Genomic DNA, 23,861 nt, shown 5'->3' with positions numbered 1-23,861 from the left:
TGTCATGAAGAACCTAGGGGTAAGATAGGAATAAAGACGCAGACCTACTGGAGAACGGACTTAAGGATATGGGGAGGGGGAAGGGTGAGTTTTGACAGGGCGAGAGAGAGTCATGGACATATACACACTAACAAACGTAGTAAGGTAGATAGCTGGGGGGAAGCAGCCGCAAGGCACAGGGATATTAGCTCGGTGCTTTGTGACAGCCTGGAAGGGTGGGATGGGGAGAGTGGGAGGGAGGGAGACGCAAGAGGGAAGACATATGGGAACATATGTATATGTATAGCTGATTCACTTTGTTGTAAAGCAGAAACTAACACACCATTGTAAAGCAATTATACCCCAATAAAGATGTTTAAAAAAAAAAAAAAAAGAAAGAAAAAAAGATAAAAAAAAAAAAAAAAAAAGATTAGACAATGACATTGCAAGAAAACTGCAGACCAGTATCTCTCTTGAACACAGAGGCAAAAATTCTTAACAAAATTTTAGCATATCAAATCCAGTATTATATAAAAAAATGATACATCATGTCCAATTGGGTTGATCTCAAGAATGAAAGGTTGGTTTAATATTTGAAAATCAATTTACCCAACTTAGTACACTAAAAAAGAAAAATCAGGACATCTCTGGTGAGGCAGTGGTTAAGAATCCACCTGCCAGTGCAGGGGACATGGGTTTCAGCCCTGGTCCGGGAAGATCCCGCATGCCACGGAGCAACTAAGCCCGTGCACCACAACTAATGAACCTGTGCTCTAGAGCCTGTGAGACACAACTACTGAGCCCATGTGCCACAACTAGTGAAGTCCATTCACCTAGAGTTCGTGCCCTGCAACAAGAGAAGCCACCGCAATGAGAAGCCTGCATACTGCAATGAAGAGTAGTCCCTGCTCGCCACAACCAGAGAAACCCTGCATGCAGCAATGAAGACCCAAAGCAGGCAAAAATAAATAAACAAATTAAGAAAAGAAAAGGGAAAAATGACATAATCATTGCAATAGATGCAGGAAAACAATGAAAAGAATCTAACATCCATTCCTGATTAAAGAAAAAAACAGCCCTCAGTAGACTAGGAATGGAAGGAGACTTCCTCAACCTGATAAATGACTTCTACAAAACACCAAACATCATATTTAATGGTGAAGGACAAAGTACTTTCTCTCCAGGATCAGGACAAAAGCAAGGATGTCTACTCTCATTACTTCTATTTGACACTGCACTGAAGGTTCTAGCCAGTGCAATAGGGCAACAAAAAATAAGCCATATTCAGAATGGAAAGGAAGAAGTAGAACTATCTTTATTTGCAGATAACATGATTATGTAGATAACCTGATAGAATCTACAAAATTCCTACTGGAAATAATAAATGAGTTTATCAAGTTTGCAGGGTACAAGATCAACATACAAAAAGATTAATTTATCTCAACAAACAATCAGAGATCAAACTTTTAAAATACTACTTATAATAGAATCTAACATATAAAATACTTAGAATAAATCTGATAAAATATGTAAAAGACTTGCACACTGAAAACTGTAAAATATTGCTGGGGGAAATTAAGGAAGACCTAAATAAATGGAGAGATATAATGTATTCATGGATCTGAAGATTCAATATTGATAAGATATCAATTCTCCCCAAATTGATTTATAGATCAAAATCCCAGTAGGCTTTTCTGTAGAAATAGGCAAGCTAATTCTAAATTTTATCTGGAAATAAAATTCAGAATAACTAAAACAACGTTGAAAAATAACAAAGTTGAAGAACAGTAACTGATTTCAAGGTTTATGAAGCTACACTTTCAAGACATTGTGATAGTAGTGTAAAGATACACAAAAAATCAAAGGAACAGAATAGAAAGTTCAGAAGTACAGAGATATGGACAACTGACTTTCAGGTTCAAAGGCATTTGAGAGGAGAAACGATTGTCTTTTCAATAAATGATGCTGGAACAACTGAATATCCAGGTTCAAAACAACTTCCATCCAAACCATATACAGAAATGAACTCAAATTGGTTCAAAGGTCTAAATGTATAACATAAAACTATAAAACTTCTAGAGCAAAACAAGTGAAAATTTTTATGGCCTTGAGTTAGGCAAGATTTCTTAGATACAACACCAAAAGCATAATCCATAAAAGAAAAAAATAGATAAATTAGCCACCATCAAAATTAAGAAATTCTACCCTACAAAAGACACTACAGAGAGAATGAAAAGATGAGTCCAAGAATGGGAGAAAATACTTAGCAACTTACACATTGGATAAAGGACTAATTTCAAGAATATATAAAGAACTCTCAAAACTCCAGAAAAATATAGATAAAAGATTCAAAGATATACATATGGAAAATAGGCATATGAAAAGATGTTTGACAAGATTAATCATTAGGGATGCTAGACTGAGAAAAAATTGCACACCTATTAAACTATCTAAAATTGAAAATACTGAGCATAGCAAGTGTTGGCCGCGACGTGAAGAAGATGCAACTCTCGTACACTGCTGGTAGAGATGTAAAATGATCAAGCCACTATGGAAAATAGGTATTTTTAAAAAGCTTAAACATACACTTACCAATGATCCAGCCATTCTACTTGCAGGTATTTACCCAAGAGAAATGGAAGTATATATCCATACAAAGACTTGTACACAAATATAGCAACTTTATCTGTAAGAGACAAAGACTGAAACAACTCACATGTCCATCAATGGTGAATAGATAAATTGGGGTACATCCGTATAATGGAATACTATTCAACAAAAAACAGAAATGAATTACTGATACATAAAAAATATGGATGAAGATTAAAATAATCATGCTGAGCTTAAAGCCAGTTAGAAAAAAGTATACACTGCATGATTCCATTTACATAAAATTCTAGAAAATGCAAACGGAAAGCACATCAATGGTTGCATGGCGACTGGAAAGGGCAAGGAACGATTGGAAGCAATAATTACGAAGAAACGTTAAGAAACTTTCTGAGGTGATGGACATTTTGATTTTGGTGATGTCTTCATGGTGTGTATGTATGTGTGTATGTGAACACAGATTACTGTATGTCAATTATACCTCAAAAAGCTGTTAATAGAAATGATATTATATGAGAGAGAATTGGGGAAAATTGAATAGCAACTCTTTATTAGGTAATATTATTGTGCAGGAATTTAATTTTTTCAATACTGTGTGTTAACAGTATTGTAGTTACATAGGGAAATAAATTTTTTTTTTTTTTTTGCCGTACGCGGGCCTCTCACTGTTGTGTCCTCTCCCGTTGTGGCGCACAGGCTCCAGACGCGCAGGCCCAGCGGCCATGGCTCACGGGCCCAGCCGCTCCGCGGCATGTGGGATCATTGCTGGACCGGGGCACGAACCCGCCTCCCCTGCATCGGCAGGCGGACTCTCAACCACTGCGCCACCAGGGAAGCCCCGGGAAATAATTTTTAATATCCAGAGAGGAGGACATCTAGCTGACAAGAGAGGGATCACAATTGTGGCAGATGCTGTGGGAGGCTGAGGAAGATGAGGCTAGAGCAGTGAACAATGTGTGATGGCGTGGTGAAGACAGTCATTTGTCAGCTGACCTGACAAAGACGGTTGGAACAGACTGCTAAATGCAGGGTTCTTTCCGCATACTAATCTCATTCAATCCCCTCAACTAGCCTTGGCACAACAAAAACTTTCTATTAGCTTGCCATACTGGAGGGGCGATGGCACAATTTAAGGTGAAGTGAGTTGTGTAATGAACTGTCACAATAGGGTCCTACAGAAATAGATTTTGTTTAATGGAAAAAAAAAAGAAATTTGACCCTTCCCTCAAAACATATATGAAAATTAACTCAAAATGAATCATAGACCTAAATGGAACTATACAACTTCCGAAAGAAAACATAGGAGAAAATCTTTAAGATTTTGGATTATACAATGGGGTCTCAGAAAAAAATTCCTTAGATAAGACACAAAAAAGCACAAACCACCTAAGAAAAATTGCTAAGGGCCTTCCCTGGTGGTTAAGACTCCCAGTTCCCAACGCAGGGGGCCCCGGTTCGATCCCTGGTCAGGGAAGTAGTTCCCACATGCATGCCGCAACTAAGAGTTCACATGCCACAACTAAGAAGACCATGAGCCGCAACTAAGGAGTCCATCTGCTGCAACTAAGACCCAGCACAACCAAATAAAGAAATTAAATAAATATGAAAAAAATTGCTAAATTAGAGTTCATCAAACATTTAAAACTTCTAGTATTCAGAGACAATTTAATACCATGAAGATAAGTCACAATCTGGGAGAAGATATTTACTAAACACATCTCTGAAAGAAAGGACTTTTTCCATTGCTTTTTATATAAAGCCCTCTTAAAACTCAATATAAATATCCAATTAAAAATGGATTTTAACAGACACTTCATTTAAAAAGATACTTGCACATGAATAGATACTCAACATCATCAGCTATTACAGAAATGCAAAATGTGGCAAAACCATGAGATCCAACTACACACCTAAAAGAAAGGCTACATTTGTTTTAAAAACAAATATAATGATCAGGTGACGATGTGGATCAACTGCAACTCTCATAGACTGCTGGTGGGAAAGCAAAATGGCACAGGCACTTTAGAAAACAGTTTAGCAGTTTCTTAAAAAGTTAAATATGCACATAGCATATGATGATGCAATCCAACCCTCAGGTATTTTACCCCAAAGAAATGAAAACATATGCTCGCACAAAACATATGTTCACACACACATGTGAGTGTTTTCAGAGGCTTTGTTCATAATAGCCAGAAAACTAGAAAAAACTCAAATGTTCATCAAACGATGAATGTGTAAACAAACTGTGTTTCCACACAAGTAGAATACTACTCAGCAATAAAAAGAATGAACTACTGACAGGTGCAACAAAACAGATGAATCTCCAAAGAGACTGGTAAGTGAAAGAAGCCAAAAACTAACGGCTACATACCACATGATTTCAGTTATAAGATATTCTGGAAAAGGCAACATTATACGGACAAAAATCAGATTGTTGGTTGACAGGGGCTGGTAGTGGGAGGAGGATGGATTGACTACAAAGGGACATGAGAGGTCTTCTGGGATTTCAGAAGATTTCTTTACCTCAAATGTGGTGGCTACAGAATTATAAGTTTGTCAAAACACATCACAATGTATATTTATAAACAGTGAATTTTGTGAAATGAAAATTATACATAAATAAACCTGACATAAGAAAATAATAAAACAAAACTAAAGAAAAACAATTGAGTGAAAATAAATGTAAGAAAAATCAATTTACAGTTTTTCCAATTCAAGGGTCAACATGACGATGCTTTCAATAGTTGTAAGTGACACTTGTGTTGTTCCCATGTCTCTGAAGGAGAAGCCCAAACATGCATGATATAAAACCCAAAGACAAAAATTCTAAACTTAAGAAGATACTTAACATGTGATTACTTCAATTCTGGCTTCTGACTTGCCATAGATGATAATTCTAAAGAACTTTTACTGAAGAAATTTAAATTTGCATCATCAAATGAATGACCTTGGTGCTGAAGAGCACAATCATTATTTATTATCCGAACTTTTCATTTTCAATTGCATCTACCTCTTTGATCACTCTTTTTAATAAAATCATGTACCCCTTATTCCTTTTTGCTTTCTGGGATAAATAATATTCCTACATTCATCTACATCTTCATAACTATATGTGTTCTTCAACACTGTTCTCATTCTCTGCTGGCTGTCTTACCCATATATATTCTTTCTTAATCCTTTTCTTTGCCAATAACTCTTATTTTCAATAACCCAGTTAAAATCTAAATTATGACTTTTCATCCAAAGTACTCAATCTTTGACGAAAGCAAAAAAGAGCAGAAATTATCTCATGAGCCATGAAACTGTTGCAATACTTACAAATATTTTAATGCTGGCAATTTAAAAAGATAAGAATCTTTACCTGTTGTCAAAGGGTTATGATTGAGAAGTCTGAAAAATGGAATGGAATTAAAATTATCTGCATTTTCCATTACTTCCATGAAAGCTTATATTCACTTTTTTTGGTATGGAACTTGAAGGTGAAAAAAAAAATCATTTTCTATTTTTACCTATAAATCACTCTAAGAGTCTGTAAAACACTCTTTCTTTGGGAACTACCCAGTTCTCTAGATGATAAAGTGGAGAAGAGAAACAAACAAAAAAATAGGAAAAAAAAGTAGCTAGCAAAGAAAAAATATGCCAAAGAACTTTTCAGGTTAAAAACCCAAGAAGTGCCTATGCTGGTAGGAAGCCCTTGCTCTGTAAAAAAGTACTATTCCTAGTGTCCTCCATAATTCAAGGTGTTTTTCTTCCATCTCTACAAATTTTTTAAAATTTCATGATTTAAACTACCCAGTTAAAGACAAAAATAGGGCTAATTCCTTGGTTCTGGAGCCAGAGAAGGAGAGATAAATCCAATAGGAACTGGTGAAAGCCATACTCCCATCACATAGTACCATGTGTATTCTTCTATCACAGCCTTTGTTACTGTGTATGTAATCACCTGTTTACTTGTCAGTCCCCTAGATAGTCAGCAACTTGAGAGCAGGGACCACACTTTATTCTCATTATTATTCCTCTGCCTGACACAGTGCCTAATATTTACTAGGTATTTCATAAATGTTTGCTGAATAAATAAATAAAATTTTGTTTATATATCAATAAAATAAACAAATAAATTTGGGGGAACAAAATTTTATTCCAAAATGCTGGAATAGATTTTCTTCTTAGTTCCTTCTCTCTTTTTTTTTTTCTTACTTCTTTAAAACAAACAGGGGAAAAAAGACCAAAAGAAACAGGAAGAAAGAAAAGACTATCTAACTTTAGGTTAACTCTACTCAAGAATTATTAGCATATTTTTGAAGAATCTTATAATTACCAAAACTAATATCTTTTGGGTTGCCAGGCATCTGTGATCAGCATTTAACAGTCAATCCTCACAGTAACCTTATGTGACAGATATATTACCCCATTGTACGAATTAGGAAACTGAGGCACAGAGAAGTTACATAACTTGTCCTAAGTCATCAAGTTAGTAAGAAGCAGAGCTAGAATTTGAACTCACTTCTGACTGTAAAGCCTGTGTTTAACCTGAATGAAAAAAAAAGTGGGGGTGTATTAAACATATGTTAATTTAACCTTAATTTTCAGAGCACTAAATATAGAAATACCTTTTCAGTCTTCATCTACCCATCCGGGAAAGCCTCTATGAGAATTATATTTTCTCTTTTTAGTTAGTATTTATCTTTTAATTTATTTTTTCCTTAATCATCTCCCATGACAAATATTTAATTAGCCTATGGTCATTGAGACTTTAGAGATTTTTAAAAAACTATTGCAGGAAAATCAGTAAAAATGATGGAGGAAGGACATCTGAAAATTCATCCCTCCATAGAAGCAACAATACCAGTAACAACAGCAACAACAACAAAACTGGCAAAAGTGGTCAGAATCAACTTCTTCTGAACTCTGGAGATTTAACCAACAGGCTTACTGCACATTGGGAAGCAATTTATTCAAGGAAAACAAATTAATTTCTGTAAGAACAATGAGATCTGTGTTGCTTGAACCTGTCCTTGACCTTTGCTCTCCATGCCAGTGGTAGCCTTGAAAAACAGCCCACATCCCTGGTACCAGACGAAGAAGCATGGACTGGGAGGTCCTTCAAAGCCTCATTCCCAAAGAACTGTCATTGTTTAGCATGTCTGGTGGTCCCCTGGAAGACATCACTTGAAAGGCTTGCCCTTTGACCTGACTGAGAGCTGTCTAGTGAGAAAAGCTGTTCCTCAGGTTGCATTTCTGGAAAACATCTTCAAGCAAATATTTTAACATGGCGGTTGCATGAGGCAATGGCTAACAGTTTGGGGCAATAAACAGCCCAACCGAAAAGCTTAAAAAGAAAAGCTGAGGAATAAGATGTCCACAGAGACTTTGAAATGTGCCAATGTATTCCTGGGAAACTGGAAGACCGCAAGACATATTCCTGGGAATCTAGGAAAAGAACTGTTAGCATTAATAAAAGAATTCATCAAGGTTGTAGGATATAAGATCAATATTATTTCTACACACCAGCAATGAGTAATCCAAAAATGAAATTAAGAAAAAAAACTATTCCATGTGTAACAACACCACAAGAAAAAAAATACTTAGGGAAAAACGTAACCAAGTAAGTGCAAGATTCACACTGGAAAGTACAAAACTGTTGAAAGAAATTGAAGAAGATCTAAATAAATATAAAGACATGCTGGATTCATGGACTGGAAGATAATCTTATTAAAATGTCACTACTTCCCAAATCGAACTATGGTTCCATTGCAATTCCTATCAAAATCCCAGCTGATATCTTTCCAGAAATTGCCAATAATTCCAAAATTCACATGGCAATTCAAGGAAACAGAATAACCAAAACAATGTTGGTAAAGAACAAAGTGGGGGACTCACACATCCTGGTTTCAATACTCAGTTCAAAGCTACTGCAATCACAGTGTGGTACTGGAATAAGAACAGACATGTATATCAATGGAACAGAAATGACAGTATAGAAATAAACCCTCATATTTTTGGTCTATTGATTTTCAACAAGCGTACCAAAACAATTCAATGTGGAAAGAACAGTCTTTTCAAATGATGCTGGGACAACTGCACATCCAGACACAAAATAATGAAGCTGGACTCCTACACTTCACACCATATATGAAAATAAACTCCCAATGGATCAAATATCCAAATGTAAGAGCTAAGGCTATAAAACTCTTAGAAGAAAACACAGGAGTAAATCTTTACGACTTGCATTAGACAATAGTTTCTTAGATATGATACCAGAAGTACAAACAACCAAAGGAAAAATAGATGAATTGGATTTTATAAAAATTAAAAAGTTTGTGCTTCAAAGGACACTATCAAGCAAGTGAGAAAACATATAGAATGGGAGAAAATACTACAGGTGGGAAGAATAAGAGGCAGTTGGGAGAAGAAAAACATAGTAGTTGCTAGGTGTGACAATCTCAAAATTTTGAACTATTACAAATAAAACAGCCACCCTGAATCACCCCAAAGGGCAGACCCAAGCTATTTTTGTTTTTAGTGTTAATGCTTTTCTAAATCTGAGAAGCTGCCAGGATTCTAGTACATAGCAAAAAGTGATGACAGCACCCTGAAGTATATAAACTTTTGTGTGTATGTCGCTATCTAAAGGAAACCAATGCTAGCTGACTGGGGAAGCATTAGTGTGGCTCTGTGACGGCAGCTCAATTTGCCTTCATAGTGTAGCCACACCTCCCTTATTGATATTCTCAACAATGAGGTAAATAATTCAATAGGGACAAGGCTTTGATTTTCCCCTTATTCTCTCTTAGTGCTTATGTTCTTGGTACCATATTATTTTTACTTTTTTTTTTTGCGGTACGTGGGCCTCTCGCTGTTGCGGCCTCTCCCGCTGCAGAGCACAGGCTCCGGACGCGCAGGCCCAGCGTCCATGTCCCACGGGCCCAGCCGCTCCGCGGCATGCGGAATCCTCCCGGACCGGGGCACGAACCCGCGTCCCCCACATCAGCAGGCAGACTCTCAACCACTGCACCACCAGGGAAGCCCTTGGTACCATATTAATGTACCACAGAGAAGGCAGCATGTGAATGTGCTCTGTCTGGTTAAGTTATATAGCCTTTCTACATTGTAGAGTCCTACAGTTTCTAAAATCATGGAGCTTGTATTGTTAGAACCAATGAAGTGACTAAAAGAATTTTTTTAAATAAGCCATCAGTCTGGACCTTCATAGGTGAATGAAGCAGAAACACTTTAAAGTCAGAAAAAAAAAGTATACTTAACATTTAGGATTATCAACCACTGCTGGTTTTCCATAATATATTTCATTCCTGATTTTATCTGAAAGAGATATGATTACTACCAACATTCAAAAGGTGGTACTTTATTAATTAATAAGCTCTTGGCTCATTTTTGAGGTTGATTTCGGATATAAAATAGACTACGACACTGCTAACTACTTCACCTGATGTTTGTCAATAACATAGAGGCTTCATTCCAGTAACCTACTGACTTATAATTACCTGCAGCCCGGTGATGAATCAAGGTTTTGTGGGGCCTGAAGCTCATCTACTTTGGAAAATCCTATCTAATAAAAACATGCAAAATTATGAATACAAAAATCGCTAGGACCCTTCTCAAGACTTTGGAAGGGACCTCTGCAAGTGAGGAGCCCTGAAGCCTAAGCTTCATTGAATTCATGATAAATCCACCTCAGCTGGGGCCCTTTCCCAAACTTATTTAATGCAGGAAACTTATAAACACCCCAGTAATATGTCATTATAGGTACTAAAATAACTTAACTCGAGGGTGGCATCTTCCCTTGGTGGCTAGCCTTTGGAAAAAGATGCAATAAAGTTTTTATCTCACCATGGAAAATGTTTCCTGAAGCAAATTAGCTATGTCTATTAGAAAGACTTATCCCAAAACAAAGACTTACTATACTGTGACAATCTTTTTTTTTTTTTTTTTCATTTGCTGTACGCGGGCCTCTCACCATTGTAGCCTCTACCGTTGCGGAGCACAGGCTCCGGACATACAGGCTCAGCGGCCATGGCTCACGGGCCAAGCCGCTCCACGGCATGTGGGATCTTCCCGGACCGAGGCACGAACCCGACTCCCCTGCGTCGGCAGGCGGACTCCCAACCACTGCGCCACCAGGGAAGCACTGTGACAATCTTTTGAAAGTAACTGTGAATGAGTTTTAGGAGTACAGTACTAATTTATTTACAACACCAGATAGATCTGATTCTTTCACTACCTTTTTCTGTCAGTTAAGAGGAACACAAATTCAAAAGGAACAAGTTGGTGCCTCTTCCATTACAAATCTTTTCTAACCTACCACGCATTTTCTACTTCATCACCCCCGTCCCTCACCTTGTTACCTTGCTGCATAGATGCTCGAATAGCTCTCACATGTTTTCCCATCAACATCCATTGTCTCCTTCCAGTATGAAAGCTTCTTGGGGACAAAGTCCCTGCCCTCTGCGTCTTTGTATCCCCAGTACTTTGTACAGTGCTGACACACAGTGGGCATGGCACTCAGTGAATGTTTTTGAATGAATTCATTAATTTTTAAACTGTGATTTATTTATTTATTTATTACCACAATGTATTTTCCCGTGTTGCCGACATAACTATAGTGAAACTCTGATTCTTATAAGGAACTCTTGGTGTTATAGGATGTTTAGGAAAGGTGGTGAGTTTAAGACCTTGTATTGTCGCTACTAAAACTTCCTGGTGAAGGGACCTCATGAGCCTGCTCTCCGGTGTGCTGGAAAAGAAAAACTGACCCTTGGTGCTCTCTCCCCAAGGTAGGCATCAGCAAACTAACAAGGGAAAGGAAGGAGGGCGCTAAAGATAGGCATCTGCAGGAATTGCTAATCCAGCTCCAGACACAGCCTCAACACCTTCATTAACCCAAAATGTGTGAACTGTGTGAAACTGGATTTCTGAACCACAAGACAGGTAAGAGAGTCTTTTCCAAAGCCAGGTGTAGAAGAGCTCTTTTTTACCTTGAGTCTGAAATCACCTTCAGTCCATTGAACATACCCTCTATCATTTATTTGTGTCATGAGAAATCAAAGAATTTTTGAGCTGAAGGGGTGTAAAACCCACACTTCTTATTGAAGAGTAGTCAGCAAAAAAAGTATATTGAATTAGGCTACAGCAATGTATTTTCTTTATATTTTTCACACTACAGCTGAACACAAACAACGTCTTTTTCCATACCTCAAAGGTTCCCATTGGCCACAGATAATTCGCTTCAGAGATATATGCTTTTTGAAAAATAATGTTCTGGTTGGCTGGGGAGATCCCTGTGGTGGGTGTTCAGGAATTCTTTCTGCTTTACCATTTAAAAGAGCTAATAATGGTTGGGGAAGCACCCACACCTTTTGCTCCCTGAAGAATTCGATGCTAAACTTAGTTCTTTGCAGCTCTGTGTTGCATACATTTTAAGCAGTTAGGAACTTTGCACTTGAGGAGGATTCAAAGTTAAATTCAAAAGTGGAACTTCAGGGACCATTCGCATATTGGAGAGGCATCAATGGGATTCCATGACAATGCTAATTTGAGTGTTTTCGCTTGGTGCCTTTTACTGCCCATGCCAAAGATCAGTACTATGGAAAGCAGAGCGTTTCATGTATATGACTTATACAAGTCTCTTGGCCTCTTTGTTCCTTAGTTTCCTCATTTGAAAAAATAAAATAAATGGCTCTCAAGACATGTTTTCCGCACTGCTGGTGGGAATGTGAATTGGTTCAGCCACTATGGAGAACAGTATGGAGCTTCCTTAAAAAACTACAAATAGAATTACCATATGACCCAGCAATCCCACTACTGGGCATATACCCTGAGAAAACCAAAATTCAAAAAGAGTCATGTACCAAAATGTTCATTGCAGCTCTATTTACAATAGCCCGGAGATGGAAACAACCTAAGCACCCATCATCGGATGAATGGATAAAGAAGATGTGGCACATATACACAATGGAATATTACTCAGCCTTAAAAAGAAATGAAATTGAGCTATTTGTAATGAGATGGATAGACCTAGAGTCTGTCATACAGAGTGAAGTAAGTCAGAAAGAAAAAGACAAATACCGTATGCTAACACATATATATGGAATTTAAGGGGAAAAAATGTCATGAAGAACCTAGGGGTAAGACAGGAATAAAGACGCAGACCTACTGGAGAACGGACTTGAGGATATGGGGAGGGGGAAGGGTGAGTTTTGACAGGGCGAGAGAGAGTCATGGACATATACACACTAACAAACGTAGTAAGGTAGATAGCTAGGGGGAAGCAGCCGCAAGGCACAGGTGCTTTGGGACAGCCTGGAGGGGTGGGATGGGGAGAGTGGGAGGGAGGGAGACGCAAGAGGGAAGACATATGGGAACATATGTATATGTATAGCTGATTCACTTTGTTATAAAGCAGAAACTAACACACCACTGTAAAGCAATTATACCCCAATAAAGATGTTTTAAAAAAAAAGAAAGAAAAAGAAAAAAAAAAAAGACATGTTTTCCAATATTCATACTGGTCTTACACCCAGCTAACCAATAACTGCATGATGCTTTTACACACAGTTTTTTACATGTATTCATCTTCTATTTCACTTACTACTTGTGGAAAAACTGCATTCCATGCCGGGCCTGGATGTTCCAAAGCTCAGTTCTGTGAGTAAATTGCAACCAAGATTTCTACAAAAAAAGACACAAGCAAAAGAAGAAGAAAAATATATATTCTTTCAGAACATTTATCCTTTGGCAATCATTCTAATTTATATATGATGAAACATAACATCACTACTCCCTCCATATACACTAAAGAAATCTCACTGTGGAAGATATTATGATTTATACTTTCATGATTATATATGTGGTGCATTAGATAGAAAATAGTAAATGTTCATTAAATACTTGTGTTAAGTGACCTTTATTTCTCTAGAAAGGCAGCACTCTTGGCATTTTGGGCTGGATACTTCTTTGCTGTGGGAGGCTCCCCTGAACAGTTGGATGTTTAGTAGCATCTCTGACCTCTGTCCCCTAGGTGCCAGTAGCATATACTGTTCTGACAAGGAAAAATATCTCCAGACACTACCAAATGTCACCTGTGTGCAAAAATCACCCTGGTTGAGAATCACTGCTCCATAAAGATTCCTCTGATCTGTGTAATAATTCTCACACTAATCTTTGCTAGAGACAAAAAGGATTTGCTACATAATTTTAGTAGTATTTTTAATTGTATTTCAAAATGAGTAACAAATTAATTTTATAAAAAATTAAGCTTTATAAAAATTCCAAATATAATGAAGTTATATTTGTAACTTACATAAACTGCCGAAAAGGTATTGGTTCACATGTACGTTTTTCGATAGACGGTATTTTATTGCAGGATAAATCTCTAGGAAAGGTAAAAGGAAAATATTGCCTCAATTAGCTATTAGATATCTAATTAGTAGGAATAACTAGTAGAAGTTAGAATGATAATAATAAATAAGAAGCTTCATTCTAATCTCCAAACCTTACGAATTACTATTTGAACCTTCCAGAGCCCCTAATCCTGACTTCACCTCTCTTAAGAGTCTCACCTTCAGAATCTTCATAAATTAAATATACAACTATAGATCTTTATAGATTTTGGAGGTAATCCTTCCTGAGAGCAGAGGCATTGATTAGATTCCAACTTTTATGGCCTTATCAAATTCTAGATTATGAGCTCAACGTTTTTATCTCTATATATCATTATAATTTCTAATATTAGAAGGAATATTCTTATATTTACACATTTCCCAGTATAGTTCCGTTTCTCTAGGCCAATTCATTACTGGAAGAAATAAAAGATACCTTTTCACAAAACTTGAAAGGATGTTACTCCTATCATTAATATGTAACGTTAATCCAGGATTACACTTTCTATCATATTGACTTTTATTCGAAAATACCTACTCTTGACGATAGCTGACTATCTTATTTCCATTGATTCCAGCTTAGTCTCTCATTTCACCTAGATCGGTATAACTGTCTTCTGACTGCTGTTTCCATCTCTACCCTCTCCCCTTCTAAAACATGCTCCACGGGATCACCAGATTAACTGCTCTGGCCTTGGAATCAGCCTCACCATTGGCAGGTGATTACTGAACAGGGACTGGATGGAGCTTGGACCTACCCAACAGCAAACCTGCTCTATCAGTGGGATCAGCCTCATACACCAACAGGTACACACTGGCTTCAGGAATACCACCGTCCAGCAGAATGTGTGACCAGAACACTCACTTGCAGGCCAGAAGCAGCCATGGACTCAGCTGGCTCCTGACCCTGCCCATCAGAATGCCAACATAAGATTAGGGATACCCCAGACCCTGCAGATAGTTGTGTCAGGGACAGTGATCCAACACCAACTCTGCGACTCCTGGGTCCTGCAGCCAGAACTCAGGACCTGTGTCTTCCTCCCAGTAGCCAGCATAGCCCCAGGACCAGTGACTGGGCATTAGCCCTGATATCACCTGGACTGCAATTCAACCCATAAATGATCCAGCACTACATTTGGTGTCCCCCAGAGTTGTGCAGCCAGCTGCCTTATGATATAGCCTCACCAAGCAGCACAGACAGCCTCCATACTAGGCAGAGTCTGGCAAACATGCACTCTGGGGGCAGCCAAGCCTACCAGATTACCCACAGTAGTCAGCCCACCACAACAGAAGAGCCCAAGCAGCCCACACAGGGGGTACACCTAGAACATATAGTTCTAGGGACCAGGGGACAGTGGGCTGCTGGGACACATAGGACCTCTCCTACAAAAGGCCACCTCTCCAAGGTCAGCAAGTGCAACGAGCCTACTACATACATAGCAATAAAAACAGCAAGTTAAGAAAAATGAGGTGACACAGAAACACGATCCAAATGGAGGAACGAGATAAGAACTCAGAAGAAGATCTAAGTGAAGTGGAGATAGCCAATCTCCTCAACAAAGAGTTCAAGGTAATGACTGTAAAGATGATCAAAAAACTCAGGAGAAGAACCGACGACCAGAGCAAGAAGTTAGAATTTTTTTTAAAAGAGTTAGACCATTAAAGAACAACAAAACACAGATGAGGAATACAATAACTGAAATGAAAAATACACTAAAAGGAAACTACTGTAGACTAAATGATACAGAGGAATGAATCAGAAAACAGAGGACAGAGTACTGGCAATCACTGAAGATGAATGGTAAAACAATAGATTAAAATGAAATGAGGGGGCTTCCCTGGTGGCGCAGTGGTTGAGAGTCTGCCTGCTGATGCAGGGGACACAGGTTCGTGCCCCGGTCTGGGAAGATCCCACATGCCGCAGAGTGGCTGGGCCCGTGAGCCATGGCCGCTGAGCCTGCGCGTCCGGAGCCTGTGCTCCGCAACGGGAGAGGCCACAACAGTGAGAGGCCCGCGTAACGCAACAAAACGAAAAAAAAAACAAAAAACGAAAACAAACACAAACAAACAAAAAAAAATGAAATGAGGAACGTTGAACAGACTTGTGAAACAACATCAAGTGTACTAATATTTGCAATATACTGGTCCCAGAGCAAAAAAGGAAAGAGAAAGCAGTGTAGAACATACCTGAAGACATAAGAGCTGAAAACTTCCATAACCTGGGAAAGAAAACAGACATCCATGTCCAGTAAACACAGTAAGGCCAAAACAGGATCAACCCAAATAGGACCACACCAAGACTCACTGTAATTAAAATGGCAAAAAAAAAAAAAAGATAAAAAGACACTATTAAAAGGAGCAAAGGAAAAGCAACAAGTTACAAACATGGGAACTTGCATAAGGTTATCAGCTGACTTTTCAGGATAACCTCTGCATGCCAGAAAGGAGTGGCATGGTATGTTTAAAGTCATGAAAGGGAAAAGCCTATAACCAAAAATACTCTACCCAGCAAGGCTCTCCTTCAGATTTGATGGTGAGATCTAAAGTTTTACAGAGAAGCAAAACTAAAAGAGCTCAGCAACACCAAACCAGCTTTATGAAAAATCTTAAAGGGGCTTTTCTCAGTAAAAAAGGAAAGGCCATGACTGAAACCTAAAAATTAGGAAAGGAAACTTACTAAAGGAAAAACCTCATTGGATAAGGCCAATATTCAACAAAGGCAGGAAATCAACCATGTACATAGCTAATGGGAAGGATGAAAGAAAACAGTAATAAAATCATCTATATTCACAATAAGAAGTTCAGGGACACAAAAAACAGGTAGCTGTAAAATATAAGGTCAAATTCAGTAACTGTGGGGGAGCAGAGTAACAGTGCAGGGTCGTTAGTGTCCATGGGAAATTCAGAGCTCAGCAACTAAAATAATCACACACACACACACACACACACACACACACACACACAACTGAAAGAAATCCAAACATAATATTAAAGATAGTCCTCACATCACAGATGAAGGGAATAAAAGGGGAAGAAAGGAACACTGAAGAAATTAAAGAGGGATTCTAAAAATACCCAAGACAAATGAAAATGAACACACAATGATCCACAATCTATGGGACACAGCCAACGCAGTTCACAGGGGGAAGTTATAGTGATACAAGCTTATTCTTAGGAAACGAGAAAAATATCAAATAAACAACCTAACATTACACCTGAAGGAATTAGAAAAAGAAGAAAAAACAAAACTCAAAGCTGTCAGAAAGAAAAAAATTAAGGAAACAATGCCATATGCAATCACACCAAAAAGAATAAGATACTTAGGAACAAACACCCCAAAGCAGGTAAAAGACATGTGCTCAGAAATCTACCAGCCATTGGTGAAAGAAGTTGAAGGCGACAGAAACAGATGGGAAAATATAGCAGGTGCATGGACTAGAAGAATTAATACTGTTAAAATAACCATACTACCAAAGGCAATCTACAGATTTAATGCAATCCCTCTCAGAATACCAAAGCATTTTCACAGAACTTGAAAAAGTAATTTTAAAATTTGTATAGAAACACAAAGATCCCAAATAGCCAAACAATCTTCAGAAAGAACAGAGCTGGAGGCATCACGGCACCTTGACTTCAGATTATACTGCAAAGCGACAGTAATCAAAGAGAACTGGACCAGAGCAAAAACAGACACAAAGATCCCTGGAATAGAAGAGATCCCGGAAGGAAGCCCACACACATATATTTAATTGATTTATGACAAAGCAGGCAATATGGAGAAAAAACTGTCTCTTCAATAAGTGGTACTGGGAAAACTGGTCAGCTACATGGAAAATAATAAAATTAGAGTATTTTAGCACACCATATATAAAATAAACGCAAAACTGAATAAAGACTTAAATATAGGTCCATAAAACCCCTAGAGGAAAATACAGAACATTCTTCAACATAAATGATTGCAACAGTTTTGGGTTCAGTCTACTAAGGCAAATGAAACAAAAGCAAGAATAAACAAATGGGACTTCACTAAACTTAAAAGATTTTGCACAGCAAAGGAAACCAAAGATGAAATGAAAAGACCACCTGCTGAAGGAGAGACAATATTTGCACATGATAAGAGGTTAACACCAAAAAGATGACCAAGCAAGGGTTCATATCTAAACTACAGAAACAGCACATACGATCAATATCAGAACAACACCCAAAATCTTTTTCAAAAATATGAGAAGACCTAAATAGACATTTTTCCAAGGAAAAAATACAGATAGACAGCCAGAACTCACAAAGATGCTAAACATAGCTATTCTGGCAATAAAATGCAAATCAAAACAATGAGATATATCACCTCAGGCTTGTCAGAATGGCTGTCATCAAAAAGGTCACAAATAACAAAGGTTAGTGAGGATGTGGAGAAAGGGAAGCTCTTGTACACTCTTGATGTGAATGTGAAGTAGTGCAGCTACTGTGGAAAGCAGAATGGAGGTTCCACAAAAAACTAAAAACAGAACTACCATAATATCCTGCAATTTCACTCTTGCGTATATAACAAGAAGACAAAAACACTATTTCAAAAACATAACTGCACACCAATGTTCATAACAGTGTTATCTGCCATAGCTAAGATATAGAGTCAAACTAAATGTTCATCAATAAGTTAGGGGATAAAAATGATTTTCTAAGATGACTTCAGCAAAAGATGAAATTTTGCCATTTGCAAGAACATGGATGGACCTGGAGGGTATTATGCTTAGTAAAATAAGCCACAGAGAAAACAAGCCTGGTAGGTTATCACTTACATGTGGCATCCAAAAAATTGAATACAACAACAACAACAAAACAGACTCACAGATTAAAGAACAGACTAGTGGTTACCAGCAGGGAGAGACAGGGTGGAGGAGCAAAATATTGGGAGGAGATTCTGAGGAAGAATCCACTATGTATAAAATCAATAATCTACAGTGACGTACTGTATAGCATAGGGAACAGAGCCACTCTTTTATAATAAGTATAAATGGAGAACAACCTAAACATTTATGAATCACTATATTGTACCTCTGAAACTAATATAATAATGTAAATTAACTATAGATCGATAAAATATAAAGAAACAAGAGGAGATTGTTAGATAGAAATCAATTAAACAAACACAAGTTTTGGAAATCAAGGAATTGAAAAAACAACATTTAAGACACAACATTGGCATTTAAAGTGTACAATCTATTCATTTAAAAGAAATCATTTAAGTGGTGAAAAATGGTACCCATTCTCACCATTTTGTATACCTAAGATAAATTATTATCTACAAAAATATGTTACAAATATTCACTCAAAAAGAAAGAGAAAATTTGGATTAACCAATTTTAGTATACAAATTTAATATCAAAGTCTCTATGTAACATTGATTTGAATAAGTTCTATTAGCCACTTCTAGTTTGTGATGTAAAATCTTTTAAACCATAAAAATCAGCCTTTCTACATTATTCCATTAGACATACATAGAAGTTAAAAGCAATGAGAAGACAGAACAATCAACCAAGAAGGTGCATTTACTGAGAAACAGTTGTTCGTTCTCCCTCCTCCTTTTCTTTTCCTCCTTCTCCAGGTCTCTTTCGATTCCAATCAAGAGAAGTCTTGAGAATTCTGAGAATATTTCTTTCAGGGCTTCAAATCACCATACCTACATCCTCTGCCACAACTACACACACAGGAACAAAAATAAACCTCTGCTATCTACTCGTGTAGGAGGGATTCGTGCAAAATAAACTCCTACATGGAGACCAACAGGTGAGTTTTCTACCTGTTCTTTATAACGTCCTTCCATTATAGTAAATCCCACACATTATGAGGCAGAAGGGGTTATGTGAGCTCTTCCTTGAAGTCAAAAAACTTGCATTCATTTCAAGTACCTGGTGATCATAGGGTACAGCCAGGGAAGGTGCCATCCCCCTTGGGGGGAGGGCGGTGAATGGGCTCCCATAGCCATGCACCTCCTGATGTACAGATTCTGGAGAAACAAGGGCGGTCACACCGCACTCAGCCTGTCAGGCTGTCGGGCCACTGGGCAACCCCACCAGCCTGGAAGTGCCCCCTCAGTTGCTGAAAGCAAAACTCTGTCCCCCCTGTGAAGCCAGGTAATGTGGGCCAGAGAGTCAGAGGAGATCGGTAATCAACTCCTCCTCTCTGCTCACCTCCTTGGGGTTACAACAACCCCATCTCCAAACACAACTCTGATCCTGGAGTGCCAAAGTGGGAGTGCAGGTGGGCTCTGCCGGTGCTTCAGCGCCCTCTGGACGTTGTCTTCTCTTATGGCAACTCTCAGCCCTTCCTCCTCCTCCTTCCCTAGTCCTGGGGCTGCCTTGCCCTCTGCAGCTGCTGGCCTGATTTCATTCTCCTTTTTCCCCAATGACAATGAAGTGTCCTACAGAGGTTTGGAATCTCTGGAAGGAAGATCTTTGAGTCAATACACCTTAACCGTAAGAAGTTGGTTTCAAGAATGAACCTGAAATACTGTAGTTTTCTCCTGATGATTCCAAGGGGAGACAGCTCAAGTTTTCTAAATCATAAGAAAAACCAAGGTAAATATGATATTCTGAGCCAGAGATGAAAAAGCAGTTTTTAGCACTCCCTCCTCATGTCATGTGACCGGGATTTAAATCAATCAACTGCCACTGCTTTTGAAATCACATGACCCAACTTTAAATCAATCAGCTGCTTCCCTGTAACTCACGTGACTTGGCTTTGAATAGTAAGAAATGCAGAGGTATAAAAATGATGTTCTGAACAATAAATGGAAAAACAACATTTCAGAAAGTTTTTTTCTTTTCAAATGGACCATTCAGTGCATACAGAGTAAAGGATTCTCTTCTGGATTTCTTGAACTGTAAACACATACAATGTCTCCCTTGGCTTGACTGACTTAGTTTTTTGGGGGGTTTTGCTGTTGTTGTTAACATCTTTATTGGAGTATAATTGCTTTAGTTTTGGGGGGTTTTTGCTGTTGTTGTTAACATCTTTATTGGAGTATAATTGCTTTACCATGTTGTGTTATCTTCTGTATAACAAAGGGAATCAGCTATTTGTATACATACACCCCCATATCCCCCCCTCTTGCGTCTCCCTCCCATCCTCCCTATCCCACCTCTAGGTGGTCACAAAGCACTGAGCTGATCTCCCCCTGTACTATATGCAGCTGCTTCCCACTAGCTATCTGTTTCACCTTTGGTACTGTATACATGTCTCTGCCACTCTCTCACTTCACCCCAGCTTACCCTTCCCCCTCTCTGTGTCCTTAAGTTCGTTCTCTACATCTGCTTCTTTATTCCTCAGCAGCGACTCCGGCAAGGGGTGGGTACTTACTTTTATGCTCAGGGGAAGTCCCCTAGTTTGTATTTTTATTTGCAGTATGCAGGCCTCTCACTGTTGTGGCCTCTCCTGTTGGGGAAGCACAGGCTCCGGACGCGCAGACTCAGTGGCCATGGTTCACGGGCCCAGCCGCTCCGCGGCATGTGGGATCTTCGCGGACAGGGGCACGAACCCGCATCCCCTCCATCGGCAGGCAGATTCCCAACCACTGCGCCACCAGGGAAGCCCCCTAGTTTGAATATAATTTGAGTTTGATCCTGTGAAACCAGCAGAACTTCCCACCAGAGGTAAATGAGGAGATTCTGGCCTTTATTAGTATGCACGGTGAACACGGCTGTCCTGGCTGTACTTACCAACCCTCCTATTTTACCCACCTATTTTTATCCACCTTCTTCCCTGTGAGTACCTTTGACCAACCCTGAGCTCAGACTCCTGACCTATTACAGTGACTCTGTCAGCCTTTCTTTAAAAATGGACAGGCAGAACTTCCCAGGTGGCGCAGTGGTTGAGAGTCCGCCTGCCAATGCAGGGGACACGGGATCATGCCCCGGTCCGGGATGATGCCACATGCCGTGGAGCGGCTAGGCCCGTGAGCCATGGCCGCTGAGCCTGTCTGTCCAGAGCCTGTGCTCCACATCGGGAGAGACCACAAGAATGAGAGGCCCGTGTACTGCAAAAAAGAAGGACAGGTAATAAAATGAATTTAACCTAGAAGCAGCAGCTCAGTAAGGGAAATATAATCATCAGAAGTTATCTAATCACAGCCACAGCCAGCCAGGGCTCTCTCTTATCTGCTGGGGCATAAGAATGGGACCTTCCTAAACTTGAAGGACAGCCAATCAAATAAGTAAAGGTGTCGCTCACCTCTGGCTCTTGGAGGGATTGCTAGACAGTCTACCCAGTGTATACTAACTGCAAGACACTGTCATGGTTTTGAAACACCTATGTTCAAGGAAATCTTTTTGGGGTGCATGAGGAAGGTTTCTTTTTGACATCAAGCAGAAAATAAATCACCAAGCTCTTTGAGCACAGGGGTGCTTTAGAGGGAAGTACAAGGAAGGAATGGGCAGAAAAGATGATCTCCTCTGAAGTGAAGGTCGTTTTTCCAAAAGAGTAGGATTTAGTCTCAGTTTAAGGAGAAAACTTTTAAATAGCCGGGACAGCTCCAAACTGCAGTTTAGGGAACGAGTGCTTCAAAAGAACAGTGCTTTAAAAGTCCTGGCAAGGCAGCAAGAGGATGAAGAGTTTGTTTTGCATAGTTTTGAACACAGGAGTAAAGAAGCAGAGGCATCTCTGACTAAAAGGCCCTGAGATCCTATGGCATCAATGTGTCAGTTGCAGGGGGCATGGGTGTGGAAGGCAATATTTCTCTCTCAACAACTCCCAGGGCAGCCACCCCTCCCTACCCCACCCCCATACTCCTTTCACCCTTCCTCCCTCCACTGTTGGGTCTCCAGGGGCAGCAGTTCTTAAGCGGGAGCCCTCAGGCACCATCTCTGCAGTCTGGATTCTTTCTGGAGCCTGGAAAGTTCTGGGACAGGAAGCCAGGTCTGCAAGGCCACTGGGGTGCAGTCGGACCTGGAGGCCTGGAGGGGAACTGGAGCCCTGAAGTCCACCCACATCCTTGAAGCCGAGGGAGGAACACAAGCTCCTCACAGTACTTCTCAGGGGTCAGCGTGCTCCCTACCAGACGGTGATCCATACTCACTTGAGGCAGCAAGGACTGCCTCTAACTGGCCCCCTCGATTCCGCCTTAAGGGTCCTCGGACACATGTGAGAGCGCAGGCCCCAGATCTCTTTAGTCAGCTGAGGCCAGTGCTGCCGGGGACCCTCCAGTCCCATCCCCCAGCCCCTCCCTCTCGGACTGTATCTAATAGAAGAAAGAGCACAGAAGAATTGGATGAATCAAGGGACCTGGGAGTCCGGGTATGACTTTGAAGACCGAGAACCTAAGGCGCAATTACATATTATTGGAAACTCTTGTGGAGTGTGTGTGGGGAGGTTAGGAGGCTGAGAGGCGGAGTCGACCTGGTGAGTCCAGCCCCAGGACACCACACAGCCCCGCCCCCACTTCCCTGCCATCAGACAAGGGGTGCCGCAAGTCCAGCCACTAAGGCACTACTGGAAGCTCTTCCTGAACAGCAGTGCTGGCTTGGAGCGAACCCGTGCACCCCCAAAGTTGGTCTCTTCCTGCAGCTGAGGGACGCAGGCTTTAAGTCAGCTGCCTTGGCTTTAAATCAATCAGCCCCCCACTTTAAGTCAGGTGACCCGACTTTAAATCACTGTGTGCCCCTCAAGCCTGCAACTTCTAAAGTTGGGAACTTCGCTTTGATCCCAGCAGCTCACATAGCTGAATGCACACTGTAGTCACTCCCAAGCCTGGCTTAGAGGCAAGATATAAGGTAAGGGGATGGGCGTGCACTCATGGTGATGAGAGTGTACTTCACGTACCAGAAGGGTCTAGGTACCCTGGGGTACAGCAAGCAGTGCACGATACAGCAGCTCCCTGGCAAAGCT

At 39.7% G+C, this 23,861-nt stretch overlaps 1 protein-coding gene across 1 annotated transcript in view; it reads right to left on the bottom strand.

The window, feature by feature from the left end:
- Positions 1-23,186, bottom strand: part of LOC136118470 (RAD52 motif-containing protein 1-like) — a 44,234-nt gene extending 21,048 nt beyond the window's left edge. Inside the window, 4 exon segments of the mRNA XM_065871725.1 lie at positions 16,170-16,201; positions 20,171-20,400; positions 22,773-22,967; positions 23,079-23,186. Of these exon segments, the coding sequence (XP_065727797.1) occupies positions 16,170-16,201; positions 20,171-20,400; positions 22,773-22,967; positions 23,079-23,186 (565 nt within the window).
- Between the last annotated feature and the right edge of the window lie 675 nt (positions 23,187-23,861).

Source organism: Phocoena phocoena, chromosome 2, assembly GCF_963924675.1.
Source record: "Phocoena phocoena chromosome 2, mPhoPho1.1, whole genome shotgun sequence".
In the NCBI taxonomy this organism is placed as follows: domain Eukaryota; kingdom Metazoa; phylum Chordata; class Mammalia; order Artiodactyla; family Phocoenidae; genus Phocoena; species Phocoena phocoena.
This window is presented reverse-complemented; position numbering and strand designations above follow the sequence as displayed.